Below are 26740 nucleotides of genomic sequence, written 5' to 3'. Positions count from 1 at the left end.
TAATAATGTAATGCACATTAGTTTGACATGATATCAGAGGAATAACATTGACATACCTAACTTAAATTATTTACATTTTACATCCAAAGTTAAGACATTATTGAAAGATACAGATGAAGAGGATGCTGAGTTAAACATCTCTATGTTATGACAAGGTGAAGGTGACAAGGTCATAGTGACAAGGGCATGTTCTCCTTTTCAAAATGGCACTGCAATGGATAGCAGCCGTTTTACGGGCTCCTGACCAATTCTGCTATTTTGTGTGCTTTTTTGCGCTGATCAAATATTTTGTACATAATGTTTCTGCCAATGTTTCCTATGACCAAAATAGCTTTTGGACATCAGAACAGCGATCACTAACCTCGATTTAGATGAAGAAAGGCACAGGGTGAACCCAAAGTGCAAAATGTAAAGTACTCAGGAAATAGTAGGAGAGATTCCTCTCAGGAAAACAAGTAACATATGCAACGACCAACAAAGACAAATGGCAGAGGGAGTATATATACACTGTGATAGAGTGGGGATTGGAACCAGGAGTGTGTGATGATGACGAGACAAGTACGGGGATGATGAGTGAAGGGCGTTTACCAGCAGTTGGTTCGGCAGCAGCTAGAAGGCCAGGCGACACCGAACGCCAGAGCTGGACAGGAGGGGGAGCCAAGTGAAGGCTGGTGTGACACATGTCACCTGCGAAAAAAACTCTAAATCACCTTTACTCCACACACAGAAATGCATACAAAGATCGCCTTCCATTTGGCAAATCTGACCATAATGTTATCCTCATGATTCTTGCATACAAGCAAAAACTCAAACAGGATGTACCAGTGGAAGTGGTCCGAAGAAGTGGATGCTAAGCTACAGGACTGTATCGCTAGCACAGACTGGAATATGTTCTGGGATTCATCCTTGAAAAGTTTACCACATCAGTCACTAGCTTCATTAATAAGTGCATCAACGATGTTGTCCCCACAGTGACAGTACGTACATATCCCAACCAGAAACCATGGATTACAGGCAACATCCGCACTGAACTAAAGGCTAGAACTGCCGCTTTTAAGGAGCGGGACACTTATCCGGACGCTTATAAGAAATACTGCTATGTCCTCTGATGAACCATCAAACAGGCAAAGTGTCAATACAAGGCTAAGATCGAATCCTACTACACTGGCTCTGACACTCGTCGAATGTGGCAGGGCTTGAAAAGTAATACAGATTACAAAGGGAAACACACCCACGGGCTGCCCAGTGACGCGAGCCTACCAGATGAGCTAAATGCCTTCCATGCTCGCTTTGAGGTAAGCAACACTGAACCATGCATGAGAGCACCAGCTGTTCCAGATGACTGTGTGCAAGACCTTTGAACAGGTTGACATTCACAAGGCCGCAGGGCCATACGGATTACCCGGAGGCATACTCAGAGCATTTGCTGACCAACTGGCAAGTGTCTTCACTCACATTTTCACCTCTCTCTGACCCAGTGTGTAATACCTACATGTTTCAAGTAGACCCCCATAGTCCCTGTGCCCAAGAATGCCAAGGTAACCTGTCTAAATTACTATCGCCCCATAGGACTCACATCGGTAGCCATAAAATACTTTGAAAAGCTGGTCATGGCTTACATCAACACCCTTTTCACAGATACCCTGATCCCACTCCAATTCACATACCGCCCCAACAGATCCACAGATGACGCAATCGCTATTAGCACTCCACACTGCCTTTTCCCACCTGGACAAGAGGAACACCTATGTGAGAATGGAGAATGCTGTTCATTGACTACAGCTCAGCGTTCAACACCATAGTGCCCTCCAAGCTCATCGCTAAGCTAAGGACCCTTGGACTGAACGCCTCCCTCTGCAACTGGATCCTGGACTTCCTGACGGACCACCTCCATGTGGTGAGGTTAGGCAACAACACATCCGCCACGCTGACCCTCAACACTGGGGCCCCTCAGATGTGCAAGCTTAGTCCCCTCTTGTACTCCCTATTCACAGACTTCTGCGTGGCTGCACATGACTCCAGCACCATCATTAAGTTTGCTGATGACCCGACAGTGGTAGGTCTGATCCGTGATGACGATTAGACACCCTATAGAGAAGGGTGGTACCAGGACAACAACCGCTTCCTCAATGTCAGCAAGACAAAGGAGCTGATCATGGAATTCAAAAAACGGAGTGCCGAGCACGCCCTCATTCACATCAACAGGGCTGTAGTGGAACGGGAGCTTCAAGTTCCTTGTTGTCCACATCACTATGGACCTAACATGGTCCACACACCCCGCACAGTCATGAAGACGGCACAGCAGCGCCTCTTCCCCCTCAGGAGGCAGAAAATATTTGACATGGGCCCTCGGATCCTCAAAAAGCATCACCGCTTGGTATGGCAAATGCACCACCCTTGACTGCAAAGTGCTACAGAGGCTTGGTGCGGACAGCCCAGTACATCGCTGGGACCGAGCTCCCTGCCATCCAGGACTTCTATATCAGGCGGTATCAGAGGAAGGCCCGAAAAATTGCCAAAGACTTCAGCCACCCAAGCCATAAACTTTTCACTCTGCTACTGTCTGGCAAATGGTACCAGAGCATCGGCTCTCGGACCAACAGGCTCCAAGACCGCTTTTACCCCGAAGCCATAAGACTGCTACATAGCCAGACTCCTAAATAGTAAATTAATGGTACCCAAACTATCTGCACTGACCCTACGCACATTCAGTAGACTATATATACAAACTATATACACACTCACTCAAACATACTACATTGACACTGCCAAACAAAACCCACTCACCCACATTCACATACACTACATATGCACACATACACAACACACACACGCAGACCAACACAACACAAATGCACAAACATACACATTATACACCCACACTTTTCCACTCATTATTTGCTGCTGCTACTCTGTTCTTTATTTTACTCGCCTAGTCACTACCCTGCCTTCATGTACATACAGTATATACCTCAAATACCTTGTACCTCTGCCCATTGATCTGGTACTGGTATTCCCTGTATACTGGATACTGTAGCTCCATTTTTGTGTATTTTATTTTATTCCTCATGTTACTATTTTATTTTTATTTTTATACTCTGCATTGTTGGGAAGGGCTCGTAACGGTAAAGTCTACACCAGTTGTATTTGGCCCATGTGCCAAATAACATTTTATTTGATTTTGACATATCTACCGCAATTATCTCGTACCTCTGAATATCGAATCGGTAGTGGTACCATGTGTATATAGCCAAGTTATCGTTACTCATTGTGCATTTATTATTATTTATTTTATTATTACGTGCTTTATTTTTCTATTATTTCTTTATTTTCTTTCTCTCTACACTGTTGAGAAGGGCCCGTAAGTAAGCATTTCACTGTTAGTCTACACCTGTTATTTACGAAGCATATGACAAATACAAATTTGATTTGATTCTAGTCTCTCTTCAGGTGCTATCCCTATCACACGCTCAGCTGGCATGTTGTCGATGTGTTTATCCTGTCAATTACCTGGGATGAGATCAGACTGAGCTGAGCTGGGTATAAATAGAATGAGAGGACTAACACGCTAACCTCACCTCTCTCAGTGTTGTGGGTTGTGCGGTTCCTCTAGTCCAGTGGTTCTCAACCTTTTTTGGTTACTGTACCAATCACATTTTGCGCTGCCTGGAGTACTCCAGAAGTACCCTCTCATTCTTTCTACCAGTAGACCTATGGTTGTATGAGTTTTTTCAAGTACCCCGAGGATAGCCCAAGTATCCTGAGGGATACACGTACCCCTGTTTCCGAACCAATGATCTAGTCTATACTCTGGAACCAGATAGGCAGTGTAGGCGGTATGGGACTCATTACTGGTCCCTCCCTGGAAAAATAGTGTTTTTGTACAGTAGGCCTCTTATCAAATCAATTGTGTGCCCTCTAGCTCACCTATCTCAGGTTCTCGCCTTCATTGGGTGAGTCCCAGCAGATATTATCTCACAATGGCTTCCAGGGCCCATAGGAGCAATTATGTCCCGACACCTTTGTCCTTAGAGCTCCAAAACACACACATACTCAAGTTACAACCCAGCAGCCAAAGTTATTGTCACACCTCCAGTACGCCAAATCAGACACAATGTCCAATAGGTTAACAAATGCCATTAGCAAAATGTGTGTGTGTGGGCCTGCTGTGGGGCTGTGAGGGAATTTGAGCAATTTGTCAAAGGCATGGAGTGCCTGTGGTTCGGCTGAAGCCACACAGCTGATAGCTACTCTCAATGACCGAATGACAGTCACCATCCTCCATGGGGAAAACATTCCATGCTGATTCATACTCATCCTCATCACCATCACCCTCACCGAACATTCTCTCTGAAACATATCCGTGGACCTTTACAAACAGTCAACAGCAAAGAAAGGGTTCCCTATGTTGTTGTCAAGTGAAATAACAGCAAGGATATGTAGACCAGAATTGAACAGAAACCTACTCTCTTGACCTGCCATCAGTTTAAAACGATTATCAAGTGCACATCTTAGTTGTTTATTTTATCTAACCTTTATTTAACTAGGCAAGCCAGTTCAGAACAAATTCTTATTTACAATGGCGGCCTACCAAAAGGCAAAAGGCCTCCTGCGGGGACCAGGGCTGTGATTAAAAATACAAATATAGGACAAAACACGCATCACGACGAGAGACCACAACACTACGTAAAGAGAGACCTATGACAACAACACAGCATGGTAGCAACACAACATGACAACAACATGGTAGCAACACAACATGGCAGCAGCACAAAACAGGGTAAAACCATTATTGGACACAGACAACAGCACAAAGGGCAAGAAGGGAGAGACAAATAAAATAAAATACAATCGTATTGGTCACATACACATGGTTAGCAAATGTTAATGAGGTGTAGCTAAATGCTTGTGCTTCTAGTTCCGACAATGGAGTAATATCTAACAAGTAATCTAAAAAATTCACAACAACTACTGTCACGCCCTGTCCGTAGATTGCTTTGTATGTTTCTAATTTCAGTTTGGTCAGGGTGTGATGTGGGTGGGTATTCTATGTTGTATGTCTAGGTGTTGTGTTTCTATGTTTAGGCCTGGTAAGGTTCCCAATCAGAGGCAGCTGGTTATCGTTGTCTCTGATTGAGAACCATACTTAGGCAGCCTGTTTTCCCACTATGGGTGTGGGTAGTTGTTTTCTGTTTTGTGTATTCACCAGACAGAACTGCTTCGGTTTCATTTCATTCTCTTGTTGTTTTTGTCATTCAGTGTTCTGTTCTATTAAATAATCATGAACACTTACCACGATGCGCTTTGGTCCTCACCTTCTTCCACCTCCAACAGCCGTTACAACTATCTTATACACACAAATGTAAAGGGATTAATAAGAATATATACATATAAATATACGGATGAGCGACGGCCGTGTGGCATAGGCAAGATGCAGTAGATGGTATCGAACACAGTATATACATATGAGATGAGTAATGTAGGAAATGTAAACATTATTAAAGTGGCGTTATTTAAAGTGACTAGTGACACCTTTATTAAGTCCATTTATTTAAATAGCCTGAGAGTTGAGTCTGTATGTTGGCAGCAGCCACTCTATGTTAGTGATGGCTGTTTAACAGTCTGATGGCCTTGCAGTTTTTCAGTCTCTCGGTCCCAGCTTTGATGCACCTGTACTGACCTCGCCTTCTGGATGATAGTGGGGTGAACAGGCAGTGGCTCGGGTGGTTGTTGTCCTTGATGATATTTTTGGCAATCCTGTGACATTGCGTGCTGTAGGTGTCCTGGAGGGCAGGTAGTTTGCCTCCGGTGATGCGTTCGACAGACCTCACTACCCTCTGGAGAGCCTTGCGGTTGAGGGCAGTGCAGTTGAGTGAGTGTTTTAGGTGACAAGACAAATTTCTTCAGCCTCCTGAGGTTGAAGAGGCGCTGTTGCACCTTCTTCACCACGCTCTTTGTGTGGGTGGACCATTTCAGTTTGTCCATGATGTGTACGCAGAGGAACTTAAAACCTTCTACCTTCTCCACTACTGTCCTGTCGATGTGGATGGGAGGGTGCTCCCTCTGCTGTTTCCTGAAGTCCACGATCATCTCCTTTGTTTTGTTGACGTTGAGTGAGAGGTTATTTTCCTGACACCACACTCCGATGGCTCTCACCTCCTCTCTGTAGGCTTTCTCCTTGTCGTTAGTAATCTGGCCTACCACTCTAGTGGTGTCTGCAAACTTGATGATTGAATTGGAAGCGTGCATGGCCACGCAGTCATGGGTGAACAGGGCTCAGGAGAGGCCTGAGAATGCACTCTTGTGGGGCCCCAGTGTTGAGGATCAGCGGGGTGGAGATGTTGTTTCCTACCTTCACCACATAGGGGTGGCCCGTCAGAAAGTCCAGGACCCAGTTGCACAGGGCGGGGACGAGACCCAGGGTCTCGAGCTTAATGACGAGTTTGGAGGGTACTAAGGTGTTAAATGCTGCGCTGTAGTTAATGAACAGCATTCTTACATAGGTATTCCTCTTGTCCAGGTGGGATAGGGCAGTGTGTTGTGTGAGGGCGATTGCATCGTCAGTGGACCTATTGGGGTGATAAGCAAATTGGAGTGGGTCTAGGGTATCAGGCAGGGTGGAGGTGATATGATCCTTGACTAGTCTCTCAAAGCACTTCATGATGACAGAAGTGAGTGCAACAGGGCGATAGTCATTTAGTTCAGTTACCTTAGCTTTCTTGGGAACAGGAACAATGGTGGCTATCTTGAAGCATGTGGGGACAACAGACTGGGATAGGGATTGATTGAATATGTCCGTAAACACACCAGCCAGCTGATCTGCACGTGCTCTGAGGACGCGGCTAGGGATGCCGTTTGGGCTGGCAGCCTTGCGAGGGTTAACAAGTTTAAATGTTTTACTCACGTTGGCCACAGAGAAGGAGAGCCCACAGGCTTTGGTAGTGGGCTGTGTCAGTGGCACTGTATTGTCCTCAAAGTAAGCAAAGAAGTTGTTTAATTTGTCTGGGAGCAAGACGTCGATGTCTTTCTTTTTTTAATAATGTGTTTGAGCCGTTGAATTGCGACTTTACTTTGTCTCTATACTGACGCTTTGCTTGTTTGATTGCCTTGCGGAGGGTATAGCTGCACCATTTGTATTTGGTCATGTTTCCAGTCGCCTTGTCATGATTAAAAGCAGTGGTTCGCTCTTTCAGTTTTGTGCGAATGCTGCCATCAATCCATGGTGTCTGGTTAAAAAAGGTTTTAATAGTCATAGTGGGTACGACATCTTCAATGCACTTGCTAATAAACTCGCTCACTGAGACAGCATATACAGTGGGGCAAAAAAGTATTTAGTCAGCCACCAATTGTGCAAGTTCCCCCACTTAAAAAGATGAGAGAGGCCTGTAATTTTCATCATAGGTACACTTCAACTATGACAGACAAAATGAGAAAAAAAAAGAAGAAAAAAAATCGAGCCTTGGCGTACACCCTAGAATCGAGCCTTGGCGTACACCCTTGGTGACATGCATTTGCTGACAAAGCAGATGTTCTGATTTTATACATTGCACTCTTTGAGAGAGGTAGTTAGCAAACCAGGCCAAAGACCCCTCAGCTTTGGGGACCTTTAACAGAATGTGACTGGCAGAACGGGTGTTGTATGTGGCAGATGAGGGCTGCAGTAGATATCTCAGATAGGTAGGAGTGAGGGCTAAAAGGGTTTTATAAATAAGTATCAACCAGTGGGTCTTGCGATGGGTATACAGAGATGACCAGTTTACAGAGGAGTATAGAGTGAGAGAGAGAGAGAGAGCTTCCTACTGCCTGAGCTATGTTGTTGATGTAAATTGAGAAGAGTGTAGGGCCTAGAATCGAGCCTTGGGGTACACCCTTGGTGACATGCATTGGCTGACAAAGCAGATGTTCAGATGTTCTGAGGTAGTTAGCAAACCAGGCCAAAGACCCCTCAGAGACACCAATACTCCTTAGCCGGTCCACAAGAATAGAATAGTCTACTATATAAAAAGCTTTGGCCAAGTCAATAAAAATAGCAGTACAACATTGCTTAGAATCAAGGGCAATGGTGACATCATTGAGGACCTTTAAGGTTTCAGTGACACATCCATAACCTGAGTGGAAACCAGATTGCATACCAGAGAGGATACTATAGACATCAAGAAAGCCAGTCAGTTGATTATTGACAAGTGTTTCCAACACTTTTGATAAACAGGGCAAAATAGAAATAGGGCTATAACGGTTAGGGATCAGCTTGATCTCCCCCTTTAAATAAAGGACGAAACGTGGCTGCCTTCCAAGCAATGGGAACCTCCCCAGAGAGGAGAGACAGGTTTAAAAGGTCAGAGATGGGCTTGGCGATTATAGGGGCAGCAACCTCAAAGAACAAAGGGTCTAAAACATCTGAACCAGATGTTTTTTTGGGGTCAAGTTTAAGGAGCTCTTTTAGCACCTCGGACTCAGTGACCGCCTGCAGGGAGAAACTTTATAGTGTGGCAGGTGAAAAAGAGGGAGGATCATCAGGGCTAGTCGCATTAGAAGGGGTGGGAGATGAGGAAATGTTGGACGGGCAAGGAGACAAACAAATAAATCTAGATCTGTGAATGTTTCTGACCTAAGTGAATGTGTGTTGGGATTTGGATACTAACAGGGATGGCAGCAGAACAGAATCAGCATGATCGATCAGGGGAAATTGGCTATGCTGCTCTATCTGCTGAACCGAGTGCACTGACATGTGACCTCCGGTAATGTTAACACAGTCACAATTTACACTTCCCACATGTCATCACAGTTATATCATCAGTTAGGCAAACCTCATACTTTTGTAGGCCTTCTTTTGTACTTCATCCATAGTTTTATTCAATGTGATATTCAGTCTGATCCAGAGGGGTTGGGTTAAATCCGGAAGACACATTTCGGTTGAATGCATTCAGTTGAGCATCTGACTCAGTATCTCCTTTCCCTTCCCAGTTCATTAACTTTAATATGCAGTGCTTTCATATGATAACATTTGGAATTTGGCATATAATGGAGTTGGAATATCTTTGTGCACTGTGCTCAGCATTTTGAAAATGCTATATTTGAGAATAGATTTTTATTAGCGTGTGTGTGCTGACCCATCAGGTTTTTGGTACTGTAGTGCAAAAAAAGCTTTAACTAATGGTGACATCTACTGTTTTTTTATGGAAAGTGCAAGGCCATATTTTAGCGGGGAAAAGGCCCCACAACAAGCTCAGAAAACTTGAAAATCTCATTAGGTGAAATTCAAGATTACCATATGCAAATAGCCCTTAATGTTTATGATTACCAGTTGTATGAGGTCAAGGAAGGAAATGCCATTAGATAATACTCAAACATCAAACAAGTGCATATTTATCCATATATGAATGCAGAGATTCGAAATATGTGTGCATAATATATTTCTAAAGACGTAGAAGGGTAAGCCTACTTTTTTAGGCCATAGTCCGAACAAGCTACTGTACAGCTCAACTGTATATAAAGGCCATGTTCATGGACCAAACGAAAAACAGAGTGACGCAATGAAAATGGCAATTCCAGAAATTCACAAACTTCACTCTTCTGCTGCTCCTCTTACACTAATATCATTTTGAAAAGACATTTGAAGACAAATTATGACATATGTGTCTGTCTTAAAAACAATCAACTTCTTCAACTCATACACTTTAGAGATTGACTTGCGCTTTACAAAGTACATTCTCGTTTACCAAATCGGAGACGTAAATATTATGAGCGCATGTGAAAAAGATGTGTAGGCTAGTGCAGATACTTTTCTGACCAATCACACCAGCAGCTGGGGTTACTGACAAGCTGTAGTACACCCAATCGACGTGTATGTTTTTAGCTGATGGGTTTAGCTGGCAGTTTGGAATAATGTCACGTTCAAAACAACTGGGAAATCGAATAAAAAACGAGCTTCGACTGGGAAAATATTTTGAACGGTCATCCAACTCGGAATTGCAAGCCGGAAACTCTGGCATCTTGTTAGATCTCAGACTTTACTACCTGAAGATGACTTACATCATGATTTGATCTCGTTTTCCCCTAAATTCACACTTGTCTTTAAAGCACCAAAGTTACCCAACATCTGTTTTTCGCGATTTCAGGGATATGACAGGATGTAATGGGGGGAGGGGGGGGGGGGGATTACTTGAATTGCATTTCAAAACAGCTATGGGGTCTTTATAAAAAGGATAGGTCTAAACCACTGGGAACTCAGAACTCGAAAATCTCCGACTTCAGTGCGTTCAAGAGAACTGGGAAATCTCCAACTGGGAAAAAAGTTTTGAACGGTCATCCAACTCGGAATTCGCTGTCGGAAACTCTGGCATATTTCTAGAGCTCCGGCTTTCCGACCTGAAGATATCTGACGTCATGATTTGACCTCGTTTTTTCCGAGTTCCCAGTTGTTTTGAAAGCGCCAATTGTTGTTATTCGTCTGGAACAAATATAAACGCGTCCCTGTTTAAGTTTACGACCAATAGGATTTAACTGAATCGTTTGCGTTTAAACTTTAACCCCTATGTTACTGGCTATAGTTTATAGGCTACATGCAGTTTATGGTCTTCTTTATTGGCAGACACTCAGAATTTCAACGAATACCGTGCGGATTCCCATCGAAAATGATTTTCTTACACTGGAAGTAAATGATCTATGTGTGTAATACTCATATGGTGTTTTGTTATTTAAATCTACTTCATGTAGTACTTGTTCCATAATCGACTGACGTGGGGACCTCGGAGGGTTGGTCGAGAAAGCCTGGATGACTGGATACTACGCTGAGCCTCGCAGTACAGTAACCCTACTCATGCTTTTGTTTATAGACTTTCAAGTGATTATCGCTTTGGTTACATATTTCAACAATGTCGCAACTGGCCTGTAAACAAAGAAAGACGACGTGCTGTAATTTATTTTCCCGAAAACTCATGGTCGTGGATAGTCTACATTGAATACGATTATTGTCAACCAAATAACCAGCGTCATTGATCCAGGTGGACGTTTACTAACTGTTCAGGCAGGTTTCTGCACGCTCTCTGTTTAAAGGTTAGGCTACTTGTACCGTAAATGGAGGTTTGTCTTGACTAATTTTTGTATTACCATTTTATTATTGTTAGGCCTAATCGCAATCAACAAAATAATCCATGTTTAAACGTATGAGTCGATTTTAAAATGGTTGAAAATCGATGCTCCGTTCAAAGGGAAGGGGTCTACCGCTGGTTTTCGATATTGAACTCGGCCCAGAGAGCTGAGTTCATTTGTGGTCTTTTGGACCTCTGTGTTCCCATCGAACTACGCTTCCTCGGGTCGTGCTTGGAAGATTTAGCCCGCAAGGACTATCACTCCCTCAGGGATGCCGAGATCAAAGCCAACAACCCCGCTGACCTCTCGAACCTTACCAACATCACGGACGAGGTCGTGAGGAGCAAGCTGCTTATCTCCCTTGCACTTCTCAGCTCCGACAATCGAGAGGCTGCGGGTGTTCTCTTCCGAACGCTCACGCACATCGACAGCATCATAAACAACTACGGCCTGCAGCTCAACGATGGACAAACGGATGAGCAGTTCCTTCTCCTCTTCACCATGGCATCCAATCACCCGGCATTCAGCTTTCATCAGAAGCAGGTGCTAAGACAGGAGCTGACCCAGATCCAGGAGATCCTGCAGGTCACCTGTGGAGAGCAGCAGCCCGGGACTGGTGGCTGCGACGGGACTGGAGCGCTGGACACCCTGTCTCCCGCCACTAACATCCCAACCTACATCACTGCGCCCACCCTCGACTCCTGTCAGGTCGGGTGTCCATGTTCTCATAAGGTAGGTAATATATTGTCCTCCCTGTTGTCACTTGATGGCCAGATATATGAATGGTATTGTGCCACTTACAAGTTTGAGCAACCATCCAAAACACAAAGTTCTAGGATAGCCTACACTTGTAGAAAATAGGTACTATCTAGATCTTAAAAGGGTTCCCATATGAGAACCCTTTGAAGAACCCTTGTTGGTTCCAGGTAGAACCCCTTTGGTACCAAGTAGAACCGTTTTGGGTTCCATGTAGACCCCAACATGGATCCCAAAATGGTTCTACCTGGAACCGAAAATATTTTTTACTTGGAACCAAAAGGCATTCCCCCATGGGGACAGCCGAAGAACCCTTTTGGAACCCTTTTTTCTAAGAGTGTACCTAACAAGCCAAAAAGTTAGTGAGTGTCAGTGCTAGGAGGCTAACCAGAATCATTCAACAGCTCCCTACACTGTTCTGGTTCTGGGAGTGATGCATCTTGTGGTACAGGCAGCTATCGTACCCTCTTTTGGATGAAATGATCAAACGAGGGGACATTTTTTTGTACATACACTGTTGGCCTACATTATTTATAACTGATTGAGAATAGATTGTTGTTACACTGTAATTACGCTAATACGCCTACACCTTTTACTTGTGTGGGTTCTTCCAAAAGTAGGAAGAGAATGATAACATTCTAGCCCTACCCCCATTTCTAGGTCATGTTGAGACATACTAGGGCAATTCTACGATAACAGAAATGATGCCGAGACTCAGATAGTTGACTTTAAAATGTGTGTCAAACAAAAACCACTGATTGCAAAGTTAAACAAACCATATAACTTAATGCACAAGGACAACTTAATAATTTCTACAGTAAATTTGACAAAAACACATTTACTATTTTTTTTGTCATTTAGCAGACACTCTTTTCCAGAGCAACTTACAGGAGCAATTTCTTCACCTAGTCAGCTCGGTGAATCGAACCAGCTACCTTTCAGTTACTGGCCCAACACTCTTAACCACAAGGCTACCTGCAGAACAGTGCAGATGCAAAGTTTGGTAACACAATGACTGCACAAACAGCACAAAACGACATTCTGTTATCAAAATGTGCATCTGCGCTGTTCTTCAAGTGTGTTTTTGTTAAGTCTTCATGGACACTTTTTGAAGTGGTCCTGGTACATAATAGTTGTATGGTTTGTTTAACTTTGCAATTATTGGTTTTGGTTTGACATACATTTCGACGTGAACTATCTGAGTCTGAGCGTCATTCTGTTATCATGGAATTTCCCACTACTAACAAATGTGGCCTAAAAGGAACTAATTGAACTAAACAAACATGCTTTTTTTCTGGTCCCCCCAGGGGCATATCTGTCTGTTGTCCTCAACCATTGGTGTCCTGAACATTCACTCATACACTCTGTCTGTAGATTCAGCATGACTTTTTACCTCTTTGGACAACCAGATGTTAACACAGCAATGTGGGATTATGAAACCTTGTTAACAAAATATACAGCTTTTGCTTTTAGGATTGTGACATTTATTGCAAAAAGGTATAAATGATATTATGCCATTTTAAGGGTATTTTGTCATGCATCAGGAATATTATTGTTGATAAAATAAACACCTCAAGAAACATCTGGAAATGTCATTACCCTTCTATTTACAATATTACAGTGTGTGTTTTGTGTGTGTGTATATGTATGTGTGTTTGTTTGAGAGAGAAAGAATGAAGAACACATAAAAGGCTAAATGTAATGCTTCAAAAGAAAAGTTAACCTTACTACTTCAATTAGATTTGAATACATTGGCACACAGACACAGGTTAACTTTTTTCTATTCTTAAACAAAGGCAGGATCATTACAAGTGCCTGTTTGTCAATGTGTTGAATCAGAGACACCCAGCAAACACATAGGGCTGTTCAAACATGTGTTTGAGGGGAAAGTACCCTGGCAGCTCAAAGGAAGGCGCTTGGTTGTATTTAGTGTTTTGTTGGTCTTGGCCTCCATTAAGTGCAGGTCAGCACATTTCTCAATGCTGAAATCAATCCTGTGTGAGAGAGACTCAACCCTCCAGTGAATCACCAGGAAGCTCTAGTCTCACTGCTGCTCTCTCTGACTGTTTGGAGAAGCATTTACGTTAACCCTAACCCCGATCAGACATGAAACATAGCTAAACCACACACACTTCTTAGTGGTGTTTCATCTACCATGACCTGTGCTACTGCCATGTCCATTTCAGTTCTAAATCTAGCCCAGGCAGCTAGCATCTCTCCTAGCAGCAGGACCTTCCCTTTCCCCTGAGAAAAAGAGCAGATTTGGCAGGAATGGATGCGGATGTGGCAGTAGCACACTGTAAAGAACGCTTAATTGGTTTCAGAGCTCGTCTGTGTGTTGCTGTTGCTGCTTGGTTGAGCATGTGTGCTGTTTTACCTCTGCTCTTATACACATCAGCCTCACCACTTACAGGGCTTCAAAGAGGAAAATGCAAAATACATAAAAAATATTTGGCTGGAATGAAGATATTTGGACTGCACAACCTTAGCTAAGACATTTTTAAAACGTCTCTCCTTTCCAGGAAACTAGTTAGTTATATGCAGCCCTGTGTTTTGGTTTATCATGTCACATGACGTAGATTTGATCATTTGACAGAAATGAGAATTGAACCAAAAATGAAAGCAATTATCTGAGGATGGTGCTGGACCATCTGAAAGAAAAAGAAAATAAGACAGTATGTTGAAAAACCTTTAATAAAAATCCAGGTCATGTGACATGATTAACCAAAATACAGGACCCTAGTTCAGAGTGCAGTGGCTATTACTCTCCCCTAGCTGTCTTGACAGCCTTTCATGATACCTAATCACAGAGCAAGCAGCACAGACACCTGCTCAGTGTGTCACAACCACACACCGTCTATGGCCATAATGTATAAATCAATATAGACTATATGATACTGCAAAAGAGCTATAATATTGTGAGAATCAGCTGCCGTATTTGTGGTAACCTTTTACTAATGACAGCTTTTCTTCACTTAAAGATGCACTCTCAAACTTTTGTACAATTTCAGTTTCAGTTTTTTTGTACTAAGTCATCCACTTGTGTACTACACAGGGCTCAAAAGTGTGTCCAAAATGTTGCTGTGCGAACATTTTGGGAGCAAAAAAAAAAATCCAATAAAAAAGCAATGCCTAAAAATATTTAATTGCAATACTCTTCTCTTCACTGCTCAAATAAGACAGACAAAAACATTGTTTACAAATCATAACCAATCATAATGCTACAAATGTTTAAATGCAGCTAATTCAACCAATCAAACACCAGTCACAACCCTTTTCGCAGAATTCTTCCCCCAGAACTGTGCCACCCTTTTCTGTCAGCTAATTAATGGCATTAGCTAGCAAGATAGCTAGCAAAAACAACGCGTGGAATTGTACCTTTATTTAACTAGGCGAGTCAGTTAAGAACAATTGAAGCTTTCTTTAACAAATGATGAAATGATCAACCACAACCAGAAGAAGATGATGATGAGGACAATGTAGCAGATGCTGCTACTGGACCACCTCCTCAGAAAATAAAAATATCTACATGTTTCTAGAGGGGTTGCTGCACAATGTTCTGTGAGCATAATGTTATGTGAGTACTGTAAAACGCGTGGAGTAATAGCAGCAGGGAGGACTTAATTGCCACAACCTAAAACACAAGTTTTTGCTAAAATATAACTTTAAGCCAAAAGCACATCAAGTGCCGGGACAAGTACATCGGGGCAGGGGCTGGAGCAACATACCTATGTCTACCAGCCGTATTTGACAGCCAAGCTGGTCAACAGGTTAACTGACCTAGAGATGAAATGTATCACCGTTTACCACATTGCCAAAGAGGAGATGGCCTTCACCAAATTCAGACTGATGTTACTCACCCAGAAAAATAGTGGATTTCAAATCAACCCGACATATGGAACAAGGTTTATTGGCACCATCCTTGGGACGTCCCTAAACTCTAACCCTAAAATAAAGTTGTTTTATAAGGTAGATTCTAGATCAAAGAAATTGATTTGTTCATGTGACTGGAGACTGAACATTTATTTCAGTATCCACGTATCAGTTCATAGTCAGCATGTTACATTACTATTATTAGCTACATAGTTAGAAAAATAAAAAATTATACAATCTGTTAGCCGAATGCAGTATATCATAACAGTTTGTGGTTGGACTTTTAAATACAATAAAGGTTATGTTTTAATCACCTGTATAAATATGTTTGTTGTTTCACTTTTGCACCAAATCAATGTTCTGTTTTGTATATTACATTTGTTTGTCCAAAACTAATCACCTATGTAAATATGTTTGCAGTTGCACTTTTGAATACAATAATTAAAATATGTTTTTATTTGAATGTCTTGCCCACTCTCTAGTGATGCGTTCTACATCATCAAAGTAACAACGGATGACAATTAAGAACGATAGGACAGTCATTTGCAGTAAAAAATAAAGTAAAACATTTTCTGGTGCTCCTACCTACCAATGAATTTATTTAGAGCCCTGGTACCACGTCGTCTATTTCATGTGATATGTTTCGAATTTTGCAATTTGTATGATATGTTACGAATCCAAGTTGTGCAATATGACACAAGGTAAAAATCTGACAAGGTACAAATCTGTCGTTCTGCCCCTGAACAAGGCAGTTAACCCACTGTTCCTAGGCCGTCATTGAAAATAGGAATTTGTTCTTAACTGACTTGCCTAGTTAAATGAAGGTAGAAAATGAGGTAGTCACCTGGAATGCATTTCAATGAACAGGTGTTCCTTGTTAAAAATGTATTTGTGGAATGTCTTTTCTTCTTAATGCGTTTGAGCCAATCAATTGTGTTGTGACAAGGTAGGGGTACAGAATTTTTACTAGGATTAAATGTCAGGAATTGTGGAAAACTGAGTTTAAATGTAGTTGGCTAAGGTGTATGTAAACTTCCGACTTCAACTGTAGATTTTCAAGCAGATTTAAGTCAAAACTGAACCCTGTTTGGTAAAATACCAAGTCCGTATTATGGCAAGAACAGCTGAAATAAGCAAAGAGAAACAACAGTCCATCATTACTTCAAGACATGAAGGTCAGTCAATACAGACATTTTCTGTCGAGTTGTGATGATGTGTGGGTGCTTTGCTGGTCACATTGTCTGTGATTTATATAGAATTCAAGACACACTTAACCAACATGGCTACCACAGCATTCAGCAGCGTTACGCCATCCCATCTGGTTTGCGCTTAGTGGGACAATCATTTGTTTTTCAATAGGACAATGACCAAAAACACACCTCCAGGCTGTGTAGGGACTATTTGACCATAGAAGAAGAGTGATGGAGTGCTGCATCAGATGACCTGACCTCCACAATCATCCAACCTCAACCCAATTGAGATTGTTAGGGATGAGTTGGACTGCACAGTGAAGGAAAAGCAGCCATCAAGCACTCAGCATATGTGGGAACTCCTTCAAGACTGTCGGAAAGTTATTCCTCATGTATAAAGTTATTCCTTATTCCTCAGCTGGTTGAGAGAATTCCAAGTGTGTGCAAAGCTGTCATCAAGACAAAGGGTGGCTAGTTTGAAGAATCTAAAATCTAAATTATATTTAGATTTGTTTAACACTTTTTTGGTTACTACATGATTCCATATGTGTTATTTCATAGTTTTGATGTCTTCACTATTATTCTACAATGTAGAAAATAGTAAAAGTAAAGAAAAACCCTTGAATGAGTAGGTGTGTCCAAACGTTTTACTGGTACTGTAAGTATTCACACCCCTGAGTCAATACTTTGTAGAAGCACCTTTGGTGGTGATTACAGCTTTGAGTCTTGGGTGTGTCTGTATACGTTTTACACATCTGGATTTGGGGATTTTCTTCAATTATTCCTTGCAGATTTTCTCAAGCTCTGTTAAGTTAGATGGGGAGTGGCGGTGAACAGCAATCTTCAAGTCTTTCCACTGATTTTCAACAGGATTCAAGTATGGGCTTTGGTTGGGTGACTCAAGGACTTTCACATTCTTGTTCTGAAGCCATTCCAGTGTTGCGTTGGCTGTATGCTTGGGGTCATTGTCCTGTTGGAACGCAAATCTTCACCCTCCCAGTTTAAGGTCGTTTGCACTCTGAAGCATGCTCTCATCAAGGATGTACCTGTAAAGTGCATTCGGAAAGTATTCGCTTGATCCACATTTTGTTATGTATATTAAAAACAAATCTGCATCTATCTACAAACAATACCCCATAATTACTAAGCAAAAAAAAGGTTTTTATAAATTTTAGCAAATGTATAAAAAATAAAAAACAGAAATGCCTTATTTACATAAGTATTCAGACCCTTTGCTATGAGACATTAAATTGAGCGCAGGTGCATCCTGTTTCGATTGATCATCCTTGAGAACAAGATTGAATTATTTTGCCTGAATGCCAAGCGTCACGTCTGGAAGAAACCTGGCACCATCCTTACATTGAAGCATGGTGATGGCAGCATCATACTGTGGAGATGTTTTTCAGCGGCAGGGACTGGGAGACAAGTCAGGATCGATGGAAGATGAACGGAGCAAAGTACAGAGAGATCCTTGATGAAAACCTGCTCCAGAGCACTCAGGACCTCAGACTAGGGAAAAGGTTTACCTTCCAACAGGACATCGACACTAAGCACACAGTCAAGACAATGCAGGAGTGGCTTTGGGACAAGTCTCTGAATTTCCTTGAGTGGCCCAGCCAGCGCCCGGACTTGAACCCGATCGAACATCTTTGGAGAGACCTGAAAATTACTGTGCAGGGACTCTCCCCATCCAACCTGACAGAGCTTGAGAGGATCTGCAGAGAATAATGGGAGAAACTCCCTAAATACAGGTGTGCCAAGCATGTAGCGTCATACCCAAGAAGACTCGAGGCTGTAATCGCTGCCAAAGGTGCTTCAAGAAAGTACAGAGTAAAGGGTCTAAATCTTTATGTAAATTGAATTTTTAATACATTTGCAAACATTTCTGAAAACCTGTTTTTGCTTTGTCATTATGGGGTATTGTGTGTACATTGATGAGGGGAAAAAATGATTTAATACATTTTTGAAGAAGGGTGTAACGTAACAAAATGTGGAAAAAGTCAAGGGGTCTGAATACTTTCTGAATGCACTGTATTTTGTTATTTGTTAAGCACATTTTTACTCCTGAACTTATTTAGGCTTGCCATAGCAAAGGGGTTGAATACTTACTGACTCAAGACATTCTCTTTTAATATTTTTATTTATTTCTAAAATGTTCTACAAACAAAATTCCACTTTGATATTATGGGGTATTGTGTGTAGATCAGTGACACACAATCTCAATTTAATACCTTTTAACTTCAGACTGTGACACAACAAAGGGATGTGGAAAAAGTAAAGGGGTGTGAATACTTTCTGAAGGTACTGTATTCCTCATAACAATTCTATCTCTGAGATCTACAGACTGTTCCTTGGAATTACAGATAATTGCATTTCTGGGGTGCAGAGATAAAGTAGTCGTTTAATAATTATGTTAAACACTATTATTGCACACCGAGTGAGTCCCTGCAACTTATTATGTGACTTGTTCGGCACATTTTTACTTGCCATAACAAATGTTGAATACTTATTGACTCAAGACATTTCAGCCTTTCTTTTTTAAATTAATTTGAAAACATAAAAAACAAACATAATTCCACTTTGACAGTACGAGGTATTGTGTGTGACAAAAAAAAATCTAAATTGAATACATTTTTAATTCAGGCTGTAACACAACAAATGTGGAAAAAGTCAAAGGGTGTGAATACTTTCAGAAGGCACTGTATGTGATGACAATGATTTTCTATGTTTTGTTTTGAAAAAATAATAGTGTCCTAAGAAAATTACCCCATAGGATGTCATCAGAGGTCATTTTCAAATAAAGTCAGTGATTTCCATACGTCTGTGAGTGTGATCCTGTCTCTTACCTCTGTAAGGCATAATACATGAGGGAGATGATTATATGACAGTGAGTGAGTAGGGCAGTCTGAATGACAGTCAAGGTGCTGAAGGTTTAGTAATCCCTAACCCTCTGACCATGATATTAATCTACTTGACATGACCTTTGGCCTATGTTTCACAGACACTGCACCGAGACGTCGGGGCAGGGCGAGGGAACGAGGGAATTGTCCCAGAATCCATGCCTCACATGCCATCTCTCTCATGCAAGGAGCTGCCAGTCAAGGTGCACGTTGGGAAACCCAGCAAAGGTGAGAAACATGGCTTTTCTCTGTCACGCTTATCCACAGAACTCTCTCACACTAATTTACTCTATATACGAATGAGACAAGGACAGGACATTACAGAGACAGTAAGGGTCAAGGTTCACTCCAACAACGTCACACATGGGAATCTGTAGTACTATGGGATTCTTGAGATCACAGGTGTTGTTGCTCATAAAGTACATGTCTTTGGAGGAAGCAGTTCAGTTACAGATGTAGGATCTTAATTTGATCACTCATTTGTTGCTTAGAATTTTCCTGCACTGCTGGAAATGCAAACTTGTAGTGTATTCAAGGTTTAAAAAGTATTCTAAAGTTTGTAGTTTCCACTTTAAAATGCCAGACTTGCTTTGCCCTAATGAAAAATGTATCAACACCTGCAAAAAATATCCATTAACTATAATCCACATAATAATATCAATTTCCTTTGGCTGCAGGATTATTTTCCTTTTGAAGCAAACTGGCTGAAATTAAGATTTTACATCGGTAGTTGTCAGACAGATCATGCTTTGTAGTTGTGTCAGCCACTCACACATGCACCCAGAACAAGAAACCACATGCTGAAATACCGATATCGACCAATCAGGCTCCCTGAGGAATGTGGAGGCATGATTGCCCTATGGCCCTCCCCCAATCAGAAGGAGAGAGAGAAGGTTGCTCATTAATCTAGTTCTCAACCTGAGGGAGTGCTGGCCGTGTGCCATGAAGGGCATCAGTGTTATGTTTTACACACTGCTACGCTGCTCCAGTCTGGAGGGAGCAGCTGCTGCAGGAATCTCCCATCATCCTCTGTTTCACACTTCTGTACATACTACTGAACAGTTCCACTGCTATGTGGAATGATGTTTAAAACTTTTACTCTACTAGAGTGTCACTTAGGTAATGAGGTATTTGTTTTGAGGGGGTGTAGCAGATTGTTCTTCTTCTCCTTAGTACAATATTTGTAAATATTTGCTGCCATAGGCCTGAATAGACAACTTGTACGCATGTACAGCCAGAAACAAACAAACTCACAAAAGGCCATGCTTGTTTGGATTTGAATGATACTGTTGCTTGGGATTGTTTTCAGGCCACATACACTACAGCTATAAATATTGTATGTTTCTTAGTTGTCTGCAAGTTTTTTTTTCTCTATTTTTTCTTGTTGACTAGACCAAAACCCAGATGTTCACTCCAAGTGTGGTCACGTGTTACGTAATTCACAAGCCACATTTTCTCCTCCAGTTTTGGAAAGCTTTACCTGGAGGTAGGAGTGGCTTGGTGGACAATGATGACCTCAGCAATGTCATTTTTCTTTGAAATCCTGACAATAGTAGGAAGTAGATGTTACTACAGTAGAAGAGATCTAAATCTGTTTTAGATTCTCCTTCTTTGATACACTGTGTCTTATCTTGAGGTCCTTCTTTCTATACTATAGGCAGCACTTGACTGGTCAATGAATTGTACAGTAACATTTGTAGTGACGTGTTGTTTTAATGTCATATAAGAAAACAATGTTGAACATCCTTTTACTGTCTGTCTATAAGTTCTTCCAAACTCTCTCGCTCTCTAAGACAAATGGTCATCAAAGTGACCCTTCACACCTAGGTATGATACATTGTTACGTCATAGGACTGCAAAAGGACTCTGCTGTCTCCCATCTCACTCTTTTATCCTGCTGGACTCAAGTTGGACCTCTCTCGAGGAGGGAGATGAACCTCCATCTTCAGTAGGCTGACCACAGGGCCTGGACCTTAGCCTCTAATGACAAGAACTGTTGAATTTAGCTAAGTGAAAGTACATTTTAGGGAATAGTACCTTTAATCCAGTACAGACATTGGTGCGGAAGAGCCCATGCACTAAACAGGCCCAGAAGGAGACAGTCTTTAAAGAGCTAGTGTAGCCTGAACAGTACATTTAAGCTAACCTTCTTCAAGGAAAGAGGGAGAAAATGATTTAGAGCACAGCCTCTGCAACTCAAAGGAAGAGCCAGCAGACAGAGCCAACAGGGACACAACCCAGAGGAGCAGCCCACGAGGGACCTTCCAAACTCAGAGGAAAGGAGCGAGAAACCACCACCAAGGAACCCCTCAACTCAGGACTAAGGACACACTGCCATCTTTCCCTTGTTCACTTCCATGCGGCCTAACCAGAGCCAAGGACAACAGACTTTGTTCACAGACTGAGTATCACATCTTTAATATTCAGATATCTTGAGGTCTCTTTCTTGTCTTTCGTTCTATTTCCTACCTTTTCATGATCCCTCTCATTATGTTTGTAAATATTTTGATTAGCGTTATTGGCTGTTGATTGTACAGTCGTGGCCAAAAGTTTTGAGAATGACACAAATATTAATTTCCACAGAGTTTGCTGCTTCAGTGTCTAGATATTTTTGTCAGATGTTACTATGGAATACTGAAGTATAATTACAAGCATTTCATAAGTATCAAAGGCTTTTATTGACAATTACATGAAGTTCAAATCAAAGTTTATTTGTCACGTGCACCGAATACAACAGGTGTAGTAGACCTTACAGTGAAATGCTTACTTACAGGCTCTAACCAATGGTGCAAAAAAAAGGTGTGTGTGTGTGTGTGTAGGTAAGTAAAGAAATAAAGCAACAGTAAAAATACATTTGAAAAAAGCTTAGCAAGGCTATATACCTGTTAGTCAGGCTTATTGAGGTAGTATGTACATGTAGGTATCGTTAAAGTGTACAGTGCCTTGCGAAAGTATTCGGCCCCCTTGAACTTTGCGACCTTTTGCCACATTTCAGGCTTCAAACATAAAGATATAAAACTGTATTTTTTTGTGAAGAATCAACAACAAGTGGGACACAATCATGAAGTGGAATGACATTTATTGGATATTTTAAACTTTTTTAACAAATCAAAAACTGAAAAATTGGGCGTGCAAAATTATTCAGCCCCTTTACTTTCAGTGCAGCAAACTCTCTCCAGAAGTTCAGTGAGGATCTCCGAATGATCCAATGTTGACCTAAATGACTAATGATGATAAATACAATCCACCTGTGTGTAATCAAGTCTCCGTATAAATGCACCTGCACTGTGATAGTCTCAGAGGTCCGTTAAAAGCGCAGAGAGCATCATGAAGAACAAGGAACACACCAGGCAGGTCCGAGATACTGTTGTGAAGAAGTTTAAAGCCGGATTTGGATACAAAAAGATTTCCCAAGCTTTAAACATCCCAAGGAGCACTGTGCAAGCGATAATATTGAAATGGAAGGAGTATCAGACCACTGCAAATCTACCAAGACCTGGCCGTCCCTCTAAACTTTCAGCTCATACAAGGAGAAGACTGATCAGAGATGCAGCCAAGAGGCCCATGATCACTCTGGATGAACTGCAGAGATCTACAGCTGAGGTGGGAGACTCTGTCCATAGGACAACAATCAGTCGTATATTGCACAAATCTGGCCTTTATGGAAGAGTGGCAAGAAGAAAGCCATTTCTTAAAGATATCCATAAAAAGTGTAGTTTAAAGTTTGCCACAAGCCACCTGGGAGACACACCAAACATGTGGAAGAAGGTGCTCTGGTCAGATGAAACCAAAATTGAACTTTTTGGCAACAATGCAAAACGTTATGTTTGGCGTAAAAGCAACACAGCTCATCACCCTGAACACACCATCTCCACTGTCAAACATAGTGGTGGCAGCATCATGGTTTGGGCCTGCTTTTCTTCAGCAGGGACAGGGAAGATGGTTAAAATTGATGGGAAGATGGATGGAGCCAAATACAGGACCATTCTGGAAGAAAACCTGATGGAGTCTGCAAAAGACCTGAGACTGGGACGGAGATTTGTCTTCCAACAAGACAATGATCCAAAACATAAAGCAAAATCTACAATGGAATGGTTCAAAAATAAACATATCCAGGTGTTAGAATGGCCAAGTCAAAGTCCAGACCTGAATCCAATCGAGAATCTGTGGAAAGAACTGAAAACTGCTGTTCACAAATGCTCTCCATCCAACTTCACTGAGCTCGAGCTGTTTTGCAAGGAGGAATGGAAAAAATGTCAGTCTCTCGATGTGCAAAACTGATAGAGACATACCCCAAGTGACTTACAGCTGTAATCGCAGCAAAAGGTGGCGCTACAAAGTATTAACTTAAGGGGGCTGAAAAATTTTGCACGCCCAATTTTTCAGTTTTTCATTTGTTAAAAAAGTTTGAAATATCCAATAAATGTCGTTCCACTTCATGATTGTGTCCCACTTGTTGTTGATTCTTCACAAAAAAATACAGTTTTATATCTTTATGTTTGAAGCCTGAAATGTGGCAAAAGGTCGCAAAGTTCAAGGGTGCCGAATACTTTCGCAAGGCACTGTATATATGATGAACAGAGAGTAGCAGAAGTGTAAAAAGAGGGGTTGGCGGGTGGTGGGACTGTAACGATCTTCTTCATCTGAGGAACAGGAAAGATCGGACGAAAACGCAAGTGTCCATGTTAATTTAATATCACTGAACACGAAATACAAAATAACCAAGGGGAACAACGAAAATCGAAACAATCCTGAAAGGTGACACAACACAAAACAGGAAACAACTACCCACAAACACCAGGTGGGAACAGGCTACCTAAGTATGGTTCTCAATCAGAGACAACGATTGACAGCTGCCTCTGATTGGGACCCATACCAGGCCCAACACATAGAACTATAACACACAGAACAAGCATAAAATGCCCACCGCAACTCACGCCCTGACCAAACTAAAATAGAGACAAGAAAAAGGAACTACGGTCAGGACGTGACAGGGAGACAATGTAGATAGCCCGGTAAGCCAATGTGCAGGAGCACTGGTTGGTCGGGCCATTTAGGTAGTATGTACATGAATGTATAGTTAATGTGACTATGCATATAAGATAAACAGAGAGTAGCAGCAGCGTAAAAGAGGGGTGGGGGGTGGCACACAATGCAAATAGTCCGGGTAACCATTGGGTTACCTGTTCAGGAGTCTTATGGCTTGGGGATAAAAACTGTTGAGAAGCCTTTTTGTCCTAGACTTGGCACTCCGGTACCTCTTGCCATGCGGTAGTAGAGAGAACAGTCTATGACTGGGGTGGCTGGGGTCTTTGACAATTTTTAGGGCCTTCCTCTGACACCGCTTGGTGTAGAGGTCCTGGATGGCAGGCAGCTTTGCCCCAGTGATGTACTGGGCCGAATGCACTACCCTCTGAAGTGCCTTGCGGTCGGACGCCGAGCGATTTCTGTCCAGGCAGTGATGCAACCGGTCAGGATGCTCTCGATGTTGCAGCTGTAGAACCTTTTGAGGATCTCAGGACCCATGCCAAATCTTTTTAGTTTCCTGAGGGGGAATAGGCTTTGTCGTGCCCTCTTCACGACTGTCTTGGTGTGTGTGGACCAATCTAGTGTGTTGTTGATGTGGACACCAAGGGATTTGAAGCTCTCAACCTGCTCCACTACAGCCCCGTCGATGAGAATGGGGACGTGGACTCCTGGGTGGCGCAGTGGTTAAGGGCGCTGTACTGCAGCGCCAGCTGTGCCATCAGAGACCCTGGGTTCGCGCCCAGGCTCTGTTGTAACCGGCTGCGACCGGGACGTCCATGGGGCGACGCACAATTGACCTAGTGTCGTCCGGGTTAGGGAGGGTTTGGCCGGTAGTGATATCCTTGTCTCATCACGCACCAGCGACTCCTGTGGCGGTCTGGGCGCAGTGCACGCTAACCAAGGTTGCCAGGTGCATGGTGTTTCCTCTGACACATTGGTGCGGCTGGCTTCCGGGTTGGATGCAGCTTGGTTGGGTTGTGTATCGGAGGATGCATGACTTTCAACCTTTGTCTCTCCTGAGCCCGTACGGAAATTGTAGCTACTAACAATTGGATATCACGAAAACGGGGTAAAAAAAGAGAGACTGGGGACGTGCTCGGTGCTCCTTTTCCTGTAGTCCACAATCATTTCCTTAGTCTTGGTTACGTTAGTCTTGGTTACATAGAGGTTGTTATTCTGGCACCACCCGGCCAGGTCTCTGACCTCCTCCCTATAGGCTGTCTCGTTGTTGTCAGTGATCAGGCAGCAAACTTAATGATGGTGTTGGAGTCGTGCCTGGCCATGCAGCTGTGGGTGAGCAGGGATTACAGGAGAGGACTGAGCACTCACCCCTGGGGAGCTCCAGTGTTGAGGATCAGCGTGGCAGATGTGTTGCTACCTACCCTCACCACCTGGGGGCGGCCTGTCAGGAAGTCCAGGATCCAGTTGCAGAGGGAGGCGTTTAGTCCCAGGATCCTTAGCTTGGTGATGAGCTTTGAGGGTACTATGGTGTTGAACGCTGAGCTGTAGTCAATGAACAGCATTCTCACATAGGTGTTCCTTTTGTCCAGGTGGGAAAGGGCAGTGTGGAGTGCAATAGAGATTGCATCATCTGTGGATCTGTTTGGGCGATATGCAAATTGGAGTGGGTCTAGGGTTTCTGGGATAATGGTGTTGATGTGAGCCATTACCAGCTTTTCAAAGCACTTCATGGCTACGAACGTGAGTGCTATGGGTGTGTAGTCATTTAGGCAGGTTGCCTTTGTGTTCTTGGGCACAGGGACTATGGTGGTCTGCTTGAAGCATGTTGGTATTACAGGGACATGTTGGTTATGTTGGCATGTTAGCATGTTGGTATCAATCAGGGACATGTTGAAAATGTCAGTGAAGACACCTGCCAGTCGTTCAGCACATGCCCAGAGT

At 42.5% G+C, this 26740-nt stretch overlaps 1 protein-coding gene across 1 annotated transcript in view; it reads left to right on the top strand.

Moving 5' to 3' along the window:
* Nucleotides 1-9954: 9954 nt before the first annotated feature.
* The window catches only part of LOC110511130 (zinc finger CCHC domain-containing protein 14), a 40427-nt gene continuing 23641 nt past the window's right edge, over nt 9955-26740 (top strand). The window contains exons 1-2 of the mRNA XM_036972413.2: nt 9955-11823; nt 19912-20038. Coding sequence (XP_036828308.2) covers nt 11182-11823; nt 19912-20038 — 769 coding nt within the window. The 5' untranslated portion in view covers nt 9955-11181. The remainder of the gene's footprint in view (nt 11824-19911; nt 20039-26740) is intronic.

This window comes from Oncorhynchus mykiss, chromosome 1 (assembly GCF_057628025.1).
Source record: "Oncorhynchus mykiss isolate SJ-2025 chromosome 1, ASM5762802v1, whole genome shotgun sequence".
NCBI lineage: Eukaryota > Metazoa > Chordata > Actinopteri > Salmoniformes > Salmonidae > Oncorhynchus > Oncorhynchus mykiss.
This window is presented reverse-complemented; position numbering and strand designations above follow the sequence as displayed.